The sequence below is a fragment of the Oryzias latipes genome, chromosome 19 (assembly GCF_053564925.1).
Source record: "Oryzias latipes strain Hd-rR chromosome 19, Olatipes_Hd-rR_3.1".
NCBI classification, from domain to species: domain Eukaryota; kingdom Metazoa; phylum Chordata; class Actinopteri; order Beloniformes; family Adrianichthyidae; genus Oryzias; species Oryzias latipes.
This window is the reverse complement of record NC_136255.1, coordinates 28,220,568-28,230,928: the sequence shown is the minus strand read 5'-3', so window position 1 is coordinate 28,230,928 and position 10,361 is coordinate 28,220,568. Positions and strand designations below refer to the sequence as shown.

At 54.7% G+C, this 10,361-nt stretch overlaps 1 protein-coding gene and 1 pseudogene across 2 annotated transcripts; one reads left to right on the top strand and one right to left on the bottom strand.

The window, feature by feature from the left end:
• Nucleotides 1–2,455: 2,455 nt before the first annotated feature.
• LOC144988005 (RNA-binding protein with serine-rich domain 1-like) lies at nucleotides 2,456–5,943 on the bottom strand. The gene is made up of 7 exons (XM_078938022.1): nucleotides 5,812–5,943; nucleotides 3,889–4,035; nucleotides 3,643–3,822; nucleotides 3,465–3,567; nucleotides 3,131–3,284; nucleotides 2,923–3,064; nucleotides 2,456–2,827 (listed from the first exon to the last, which is right to left on the bottom strand). Coding segments are annotated over exons 1-7 (828 nt in total). The 5' UTR covers nucleotides 5,814–5,943; the 3' UTR covers nucleotides 2,456–2,727.
• Nucleotides 5,944–6,698: 755 nt separating this feature from the next.
• Nucleotides 6,699–9,869, top strand: LOC144988001 (solute carrier family 2, facilitated glucose transporter member 11 pseudogene; annotated as a pseudogene). Its single transcript, XR_013651697.1, has one exon. The product of XR_013651697.1 is annotated as a solute carrier family 2, facilitated glucose transporter member 11 pseudogene (transcript).
• Nucleotides 9,870–10,361: the final 492 nt, after the last annotated feature.

The following is a 10,361-nucleotide window of genomic DNA, read 5'->3' as shown; positions in this document are numbered from 1 at the left end:
GGAACCCCGGAGCCGTGGCTCCTGCAGAGGTTCCCTCACTTCCTGCAGCCAGGCGTCTGGAGCAGAGCGCCGCTCAGGTCCAAACGCCGTCTGGACTTCCTGGTAGTGAAATTGCAGAAGGAAGCCGCCGTCATCTGAACCAAACCATCAACCATGTGACTTTCAGGGATTGAAAGACCAACACGCAATCAACCTGCTGAGGTGGTGTCTGTCCCCTCAGGGGCCCCCTGGGGGGCCACAGATGGCTGTCAGCTTCTGCCTGAGGTCACGGCTGCGGTTTGAGGCTCCTGGACGTCCATCAGGTCACTAACGATTTAAGTCGCTCTCCTCACAAACGGAGAAGCAGAAAAGCTTTTCTGGTGGCTCTGATGACGACGCTCCGCTGCAGGAGTGACGTCCTCATGACGTCTGCAGCCTGCAAACCTGCTGCTGCTCGCAGCCGCCGTCCGCCGCCAACCGTGTAGACCAGGGGTCGGGAACCTATGGCTCGCGAGCCATATATGGCTCTTTTGATGGTCACATGTGGCTCGCAGACAAATCTTTAATTATAGTTTTTTTTTTTTCATTAGACCAGTCCTTCCAGAGGCGCGCAGTAGTAACAGTGCTTAGAGAGAGAAATCTGCGCCAGCGCTATCAGTTACTATTATCTATTATTTCACAGAGTTTGTACCAGCCGGAAACCTGTGAATTGCCGTGCCTAAAACTACGCGCTCCCGTCTCTGAGAAAGAGCGCGCAGATGCGGGGACGGGATGTGTGAGGAAGAAAGCAGGGGGGAGGGGGTGAGGGGTTGTGGGGACAGGCAGCAGGTGAATCGCGCAGGGATTGTAAAAACGTAAAACCCTCTTCCCGTCACTCACTGCAGCGTGTGAGTGTGTGTTTGGCTCCCCGTCTGCATGTGAGCAGTCTGTCTCACATCTACAGAACATTCAGACCTAAGATCACGTTAAAGTCTCAACGCCTGCGTGAAGCAGAAACTCACCACGTATCAACCAGACTAAACCATCAGCAGAACTACTACGAGAAATACTCATCATTTATTAGCAACAGAATAACAATGTTATTAAAAAGAATCCACAGACTTATTGTACTTTAAAAATGTTGAAATTACATCAAATGCACACATTCACTTGTATATTTAGTTTTAAACATATCGTTGCGGTCTGAGTTTAACTTGGCTGTTGGGCCGCGTTAAAAGTTCTGGAGTTCATTGAACGCGTCAAGCAGAGATCTGATTGGCCCTCAGTTCTGTCGCTCAGCCTGTTGTTAGGTAATTTGGACCAATGGGGTTCAGCTATGGGCCGAATAAGGGAAATGGGAGGGCTGGAGCGGGGGCAGGGGAATGTAAAGTTGGGAGAAGCGCTCTCGTCTCGGCGGGAGAGATTCAGGAGTTGCTGAATTAATTGAACGGCGTTTGTTGCGGTCTGCAGTAATCGGAATAAAGAACTTTAAAAGAGGTTAAGTCTCCGTGCCTCAGTGTGGGGAAGGGACACTACATTATTATATGGCTCTTTCGAAATTACATTTCAAAATATGTGGCGTTTATGGCTCTCTTGGCCAAAAAGGTTCCCGACCCCTGGTGTAGACTGTAGGTTCTATGCAGTTTTCAGGAAGAACATGACCTGCTCGCCGACCAGCGGGCGGAAGCACTGATGGCGTCCTGCAGGGCAGCGACGGCGAGGACGGACTCACGACATGATGGCGTCCTGCAGGGCAGCGACGGCGAGGACGGACTCACGACATGATGGCGTCCTGCAGGGCAGCGACGGCGAGGACGGACTCACGACCTGGAGCCGTGCAAACGGCGCAGAGGTTTCTGCAGAAACCAGCCCCAACTCACCTGGAAGGAGCACAGAGAGCCGCACCTGCACACACCTCCCACTCCTGAGGGGGTCACTGCTGCCCAGTCAAAGCTCCTCCCCCAAATACTCCAGCTGTGATTGGTCAGTCCAGCGGCCAGATCACTTCCTGCTGCAAACACCTGCAGTTTCTGTATTTGTCCAGACCAGGGGTCTACATCTGAGCACATACATGTGCATATGTACATGTATGTTAATGTTTACTTATACAGTCAAGTCCCACTTCTACATTTCAAACTTTTGTTGATCCATCCAGTTATAAAATGTAGCTTTAAGTGTCCTTTTCTATTATTTAAATTATCATCTATAATTTTCTATATTGAATTTTATCTTTCAAAATAAAAGTTCATTTCAAAATAAAAGACCCTGCTGCTGCAGATTTATTAACATTCAAATCAAATGTTGTCTTTTTCCGTCATAACTTGTTTCTCCATCATCTAATTTTCTACTAATTCCAACACGGCTGTTCATCTTCATGTAAACAACATTCTGATGTTTACATCATATTTACCGTCATTCCTGACGTTCACGCTAACAGAACAGCTGAACCCAAACCGGCCATCATTTATGCTTTAGACGCAGAACACGGGAGCAGAGCGGCGCCGTACGACAAAACTTTATTTCTGAAACCAAATGCAACAGTTACAGGAGGGGGCGGGGCTTCATCACAAACCAAAGTACAGAAAAAGCACAACCTTTGGGGCGTGACCTCATCACGCCACTGCACAGAGGATCAAACGGAAAACTGACCGGCTTTATGTCGCCACTGGAAAGGGGCGGAGATGGGCTTAAGCCACTCCCCCTCAAGTAAAATCAAACGGCTTAAAAGTTTGATCAAAGATGGAGAGACGAGGAGGAGGAGGGGCCCCCCTAACGGGAGGAGTTGGAGCTGGAGCGAGAGCGGTGGCGGCGGCGGCCCGGAGATCGAGATCGACGACGCACGGGGGAGCGGCGGCGAGGAGAGCGAGATCTGAAGGACAGAAGATCATCTTCCATCAGTCACTGCATCTGCTTACCGTTTCCATGGCAACAAAGTTAAGTCTGACAAAAACCTCTGGACCGCACCTTCTTCTCATTCGAGGGGGGGTCCGCCGCCACATGGGGGGCGGGGGAGGCATCCTGCGGGGAGGAGACAGCCGGCGAGGCAGGGGTCGGATGACGGGGGTCAACACGGCGGTGACCGTGATCTCCTGACCGTCGATCTGACCTGAGGACCAAAACACAGCGTCACTGCGGCGCCCGCACCCCCCCCTACGTCCCCCCTGCCCCGTACCTCCATCCATGTGCTTCAGCGCCTTCTCCGCCTCCTCCGGACTCTCGAACTCCACGTAGGCGTAGCCTTTGGACAGGTGGGGGTGCGCGCGGTTGACAGGCATGTCGATCATCTTGATCTTCCCGTAGGTGGAGAAGATCTCATGGATGTGCTCCTTCAAGAAACACGGAGAGCCTCAGGTCTGAGCCGCTTCACCCCCCGGACCGGACCGGAGCGGACCAGAGCGCCGGGATCCATCAGACAGGAAACCGGAGACGGATGGATGGAGGAGGTCACAGGAAGTGACCTCCTCCATCCATCCATGGATGACTGCGCTCCTGAGCTCCTTTGGTACCTTGATGACATTCCTGGTGAGCCGGCCCAGGTACACCTTGGTGGGTTTGGGGGTGGGGCTTCTCCGCCGGCGTTCCCGCTCGTCTTTCTTGGCGGATTTGGATCTGGGGAAACGTTCAGACGTTAATGGCGGTGGATGCTCCAGAGAAAGAACGTACCGGTAAAGATAAGTTCCGTACTTTGACCGAGAGCGGCGCCGGTTGTTATGCCGTTGACGGCTGGGGCTCGGCGAGGACGAGGAGGAGGAGGAGGAAGAGGAGCGGGAGCTGGAGGAGCCCGAGTGGCTGGACGCGGAGGAGCTGGAACCGCTGGAGGAGCCGGAGCTGGAGCCGGAGCTGCTGCTGGAGCTGGAGCTGGACCTGCAGAGACATTCGCCGTCAGGAGGAAGTCACAACGCCGGCGCTCCTCTCTGAGCCTCCTCTGACCTGCTGCTCCTGCTGGAGGCGCTGCGCCGGGGCCGGGTCTTGTTCCGCCCACGCTCCTTGTCCCCGGCCTCTTTGGTGGCTCCTGACTTCTCCTTGCCTCGCGGCTTGCTCTTGTCGTCCTCCTTCCTCTTCGTCGGGGACGGCGCCCTGTGAGGAAGAGGAAGATGGCGTGAGATGCGGCACAATCCAAACATCGCCTCCCTCTTGATGGAGGAAGACACGGCAGCTCCTAACGGACCGGCTCGGCTCCTAAAGGACCGGCTCGGCTCCTAAAGGACCGGCTCGGCTCCTAAAGGACCGGCTCGGCTCCTAACGGACCGGCCCGGCTCCTAAGGGACCGGCTCGGCTCCTAAAGGACCGGCTCGGCTCCTAACGGACCGGCCTGGCTCCTAGGGGACCGGCTCGGCTCCTAAGGGACCGGCTCGGCTCCTAAGGGACCGGCTCGGCTCCTAACGGACCGGCTCGGCTCCTAGGGGACCGGCTCGGCTCCTAGGGGAACGGCTCGGCTCCTAAGGGACCGGCTCGGCTCCTAACGGACCGGCTCGGCTCCTAGGGGACCGGCTCGGCTCCTAGGGGACCGGCTCGGCTCCTAGGGGACCGGCTCGGCTCCTAGGGGACCGGCTCGGCTCCTAGGGGACCGGCTCGGCTCCTAGGGGACCGGCTCGGCTCCTAGGGGAACGGCTCGGCTCCTAAGGGACCGGCTCGGCTCCTAACGGACCGGCTCGGCTCCTAGGGGACCGGCTCGGCTCCTAAGGGTCCGGCTCGGCTCCTAACGGACCAGCTCGGCTCCTAGGGGACCAGCTCGGCTCCTAGGGGACCAGCTCGGCTCCTAAGGGACCGGCTAGGCTCCTAAGGGACCGGCTCGGCTCCTAAGGGACCGGCTCGGCTCCTAACGGACCGGCTCGGCTCCTAGGGGACCGGCTCGGCTCCTAAGGGTCCGGCTCGGCTCCTAACGGACCGGCTCGGCTCCTAGGGGACCAGCTCGGCTCCTAGGGGACCAGCTCGGCTCCTAAGGGACCGGCTAGGCTCCTAAGGGACCGGCTCGGCTCCTAACGGACCGGCTCGGCTCCTAGGGGACCGGCTCGGCTCCTAGGGGACCGGCTCGGCTCCTAGGGGACCGGCTTGGCTCCTAAGGGACCGGCTAGGCTCCTAAGGGACCGGCTCGGCTCCTAGGGGACCGGCTCGGCTGCTAGGGGACCGGCTCGGCTCCCAACGGACCTCCACCAGCGTCAGTCCAGCGTGGGTTCAGACCTGAGGACATCTGCAGGACGTCCTGAAGGATGTTCAGGACCAACAGAACGTCACTCGTTCCTCATCTGTGTTCTAAGCAGCAGCAGCCGCTAAAGTCCAAACCAGGAGTTTGGTTCTGCAGAACCAGAACCTCTGATCTGTTCTGCCTCTTCTCCACCAGAACGGGTCATGAGATCCGACACTTCATCAGAACCTTTGCCTTATGTCCATGCTGAAGGTTTGAGCACGTGCGCGCGCATGCGTCACATGGTTCTAAGACAAGCATCTTTCTTCGTCACTGGCTTCAGTTTCAGGGATTCCCGGGGGGGCGGGGGTGAAAAAAACACCACAGCCCACTGCGCATGCTCAAACTCGTGCGTTTCAACAACATTTGCGCGCACCGCGTTAAAATGCGTGTTGGCGCCCTACAGTCATGACGTAAGCACTCCGTTCATGCCGCGGCTCTCTTTGATCGTTGTGTTTGTTGTAATTTATCGGTTCTGCCCCCCCCCCCCAGCAGCCATTGAGTCCACATCCTGAACCCGCGATATTTCTGAGCAAACGTTCCCGCTCACCACCCCCTCACCCCCCCCCCCCCCCAACGCGTCCGTTCAAGACCGTTACATCTGCCAGACCCCCCCCCCCATTAACGACAATAAACCGTTCATGTAAATAAAAGCATCGATCACTCACATCTTTCCTCCAAAGACTCGCGACAGCACGGCCTTATGACGTCATGGTCACGTACCTTCTCCGCCAATCATTTGCCTGAAACCAACGCGCATGTGCAAGAACCGGCAGAATCAGTTCGTTGTTCTTTTTCCTCAGTTCAGACTTGAAGGTGACAGGTCTCACAATTTTATTTATTAAAAACAAATTTACAATAAATATTTCTTAGAAGTAGTACTGATTAATGATTGATTGATTCCAAGCATTAAAGTCAAAGCAATAAAGAATTCACACAGATTTATCAGACTCATTACAGACATGACAAACTGAGGCCAAACGTCTAACAAACTCTTTGCTCCTTTTTTAACTGCAGAAGCCCCCCCCCCCCCCCGGGTGACGTCACACCTCGATCCGTCCATTGTTCTAACAGTCTCTAGCAGGGGTGTCCAAACGGATGTGATGGCCACCCGTTCAGCCTGACCTTCTTTTAACCATTTTAGTAGCATTAGATTTAATTAAAATGAACATTTTACTTTTCATTTCTTCTTTTGGAGCAAATCTAAATGTTTTACCAAAATCCCTGTCAGACGGTCAGGTTTTCACACCGTAGATTCCCGGTTAGCTCGTCGTAGACAGCAGGTCTCTTGGTGATGGAGGGGAAAATGTTGTTTGGCTAACCACAATGAAGACCTGTGCAAACAGCTTTTATAAAGTGCTGGGGGCCGGATATCATTATTTTATGACAGGAGCCAGCAGGCCGGTGGAAATTTGAGCACGGTCCGGACTTTGGACATGCCTGGTCTGTGGAGTCTGCCCGGGGCATTCCACCAGGTTTTTCCTTCTGCTGAAACGATTCAGATTTGGATTAGGGTGAACGATGCCTTACAGCACAGACCCAGGGTTTACTATGCTCGTCGACCGGCTTCATCCACAGAAGTATGAGTCTTATCATCCACGCCAAGGACGTTTCCCGGCTGAACAGAGTGTGACGAGGAGACCCTGAGGAACCTGCGATGAAGCGTCGGCTGTAGGCAGACGGCAGGGCTTCAGATGAGCTCCACAGCAGAACACGAGGCTGAAGGAGGCCGCCCACCTGCAGGAAGTGCCCGCACTCTGGCCCTGACCGTGTGCTCTGCTGCCATTGGAGGAACCTTCCAGTACGGCTACAACATCTCTATCATCAACGCCCCCACCAGCTACATCCAGACCTTCATCAATGACACCTACCTGGAGCGCTGGGGTGTGGCCTTGGACACCTCACAGGTGACCCTGGTCTGGACCCTGATCGTGTCGGCCTTCTCGCTGGGGGGCCTGCTCGGTGCCCTGTTGGCAGGCCCCATGGCGGTCAGGTTTGGGAGGAAGAAGTCTCTGCTTTTCAACAACTCCTTCCTGCTTGTCGGCGCTGTGCTGGTGCTCACGTGCCGGACGGCGCGCTCCTTTGAGGTGATCATCCTGGCTCGCTTCCTGGTGGGGATGAACTCGGGCGTCAGCATGAACGTCCAGCCCATGTACTTTGGAGAAAGCGCCCCCAAGCACCTCCGAGGGGCTGTGGCGTTCTCCTCGGCTGTTTTCACCGCTTTAGGGATCTTCCTGGGTCAAGTGGTGGGCCTCAGCGAGCTTCTGGGCACAGAGCCGCTCTGGCCTTATTTACTAGCAAGCAATGCTTTTCCGGCCCTGATCCAGCTGGTCTCCCTCCCCTGGTTCCCCGAAAGCCCCCGCTACCTTCTCATTGACCGTGGAGATAGGGCGGCGTGTGTCAAGGCCCTGGGAAGACTCCGCGGTGGCGAAGCTCCTGCCTCGGAGATAGAGGAGATGCTTCAGGAGCAGCAGATGTTGGCAGCTGTCGGTTCGGGATCGGCCGCTCCTGCAAAGACGCCGCTGTCTCTGTTCAGGGACCAGGACCTGCGCCTGCAGCTCCGGACGGTCATGACGGCCAGCAGCGCCATGATGCTCTGCGGCAACGATTCCATCTACTTCTATGCCTCCTACATCTTCCTGGAGGCGGGGATTCCCCCCGACAAGGTTCAGTACGTCACCATCGGCACGGGGGCCTCTGAGCTGACCGCCTCCATCCTGAGTAACCTCCTGATCGAGCGCGTGGGCCGCAGGTACCTCCTCATCGGGGGCTACAGCCTGATGAGCTGCTGGAGCGTGGTCTTCACCGTGGCGCTCAGCCTGCAGAGCCGCAGCGTGGCTGGGATGTCCTACCTCAGCATGGCCTGCGTGTTCGCCTACATCCTCAGCTTCGGGCTGGGCCCCGCCGGGGTGACGGGTATCCTACCCGCTGAGATCTTCGACCAGGCGGCTCGGCCGGCGGCGTACATGGTGGCTGGCTCTCTGATGTGGATCAGCCTGTTCCTGGTGGGCATGCTGTTCCCCTTCATCGTCAGCGGTTTGGGGGATTTCTGTTTCCTGCCGTTCCTGGTCGTCTGTCTGGTGTCTGCCGTGGTTTTGGGGCTGACTCTGCCGGAGACCAAAGGGAAGACTTTGGCGCAGATAACGGCAGAGTTTGATCAGAGGAAGGCAGGAGGAGTCGGGAACAGGTCAGAGGAGCATCTGCAGGAACCGTCCAGTGACCTCTACCAGTTGGGGAAAGCCTGCTCCTTCACCGCTCTGACCAATGAGCTGGCTGCAAAAGCAGAAACTGAAATCTGACTGCAGGGGGGTTGTGAGGACTATGAACCAGTGCCTTTGTTTTAGTACCCTGCACTTTCAGTGATGTCTTGATATTTGTGAAGACGGTCCGTCAAACGGTTCCTGCACTTTTAAATCTGCAACTTTTCTGCCAATTCCAGAATTTCTGCCAAAAATATGCAACAGCGACTGAATAGATTTTGCTGCTGCTTTATGACATTTCATGGCATAAAACACGTGACCTTTTCTTCTCATTGGCACAGAGATGTTTTCCCAGAGTTTATGGGTCTGGACCGAAGCGGACCTGAAGGAGGAAAACCTGGCCTTGGAGAAAAATGAAACGGGAAAACCAAAGTTCCATCAAAAACAGCTGGAAATGAGGAATTTAGAGACAAGAAAAGGATTTGAGTGTTTTCAGGAAAACTCAGGGAAGTCTTCATGTTTATCTGCTCCTACAGCCAAATACTGCAGATTTCCCTCCTGATGGATCCAGACGGGGACGGATGCCGGTTCCAAACCCACTGCCCTACAGCCTGAGGGGCGAATCCTCTTTGGGTAACGTCCCGCTCGGATCATCTTCTGATCTATTGGAAAGTGTTCCCGTTTCATTACGATGAGGCTGTTTTTAGCCAGAATCCAAGATCCTCCGTCCTTTTCTAGGACATAGTTTCTGCAGAGCGGCAGGACTTCATCAGAAATTCACCTCTGAGTTGTGGGCGGGACCGTTGGTGTGGAGCAGTCCCGCCCCCCTTCCCCTCCTCTGTACTGAGAGCTTGTGGCCCCACCCAGTGTAATTTCTACATTGCAAGTCTAATCTTTTTGGTCTGCTGCTGATTCTGCTCGTTAAAACTCGTTAAAACCACCAAAAGCAGCGTTTTCATGGGAGGGGGGCTTCAGTGGAAACGAGTCAGGATTTATCTTCTGCCTCATTTTGACTGTTGAGGGCAACAAAGGGTTCAAATAGACATCAGAAAGAATGAAATGAGGTGTATTTCTGAAGAAACTCCGTGACGCTGCTGCCTGTGATCGTCCCACAGAAAGGAGACAGACTCTGTTCTAAAGACTCTCAGGGCCTTTCTGAATGCTGGAAGAAGACGAGGGAACCCGGTTTCCTGTGATGAAGACGTCTGCACTGATCTGAAGACGCTGTAGGTTCTCCTGTCAGCGCTTATGTTATAAGGATATATTATTTTACTTTAGTGAAAAGTACCTCTCTGAGGAGCCAGTAGATGTCGCCATTGTCTCAATCATGAGTTCACCGAGCGGGCCTGGAGCCTGTGTGGAGCGTCCGACCCTGAAGCCTCACTCAGCTGATGCAGCGTTGCAGCATGTGATCCCAAAGACAACACCACAATCCTGCACTGTACTTGTATTGAAGTATTCCTGAAGTATATGTATGTATTCTCTGAAAAGTGCACTTCAAACAATAAAGAAGAGGGTGACCTTCATCCTGACCTTCGTCACATGAGTCTGGACCCTACGGTCCCGTCCTGGGGTCAGCCTCAGACTGGGACAGATTTGGCTTTTTGATGGAGGTTTTACTTTGAGAGGCTGATCTTTTATCTGCTTAGTTTGTCCAGCAGAGTCAATGAAGCTGCTAAAATGAGCGTCCCATGAAAGCGTCAGGGTCCTGCGACAGACTGGCGACCCTTCCAGGACGTCCTCTGCCTTCGCCCGCATTGGCCGGATAGGCTCCAGCAGCCCGTGACCCCGAAAGGGAACAAACGCAAGAAGATGAGTGAATGAAGAGAGCAGAAAAGCAGCAGCGAGCCTCTCCTCACGTGAGTAATCCTGACAGACAGAACCGGCACAAAGCCCCTCTGAGGTTCTAGATTGCTCACAACACAGGCGTTGCCACGGCAGCAGCTGTTCAAAGACAGGATATTAAAATGCAACATAATGGACAAAACAATTCAATGACAGAGGGCTGATTGAAAAGC

Coding starts and splice junctions, on each gene's coding strand:
- LOC144988005 (XM_078938022.1), bottom strand. Junction 3,823..3,888: donor GCCTCCAGCAGGAGCAGCAG/GTCAGAGGAGGC, acceptor ATGTCTCTGCAG/GTCCAGCTCCAGCTCCAGCA. Junction 3,568..3,642: donor CGGCGCCGCTCTCGGTCAAA/GTACGGAACTTA, acceptor ACGTTTCCCCAG/ATCCAAATCCGCCAAGAAAG.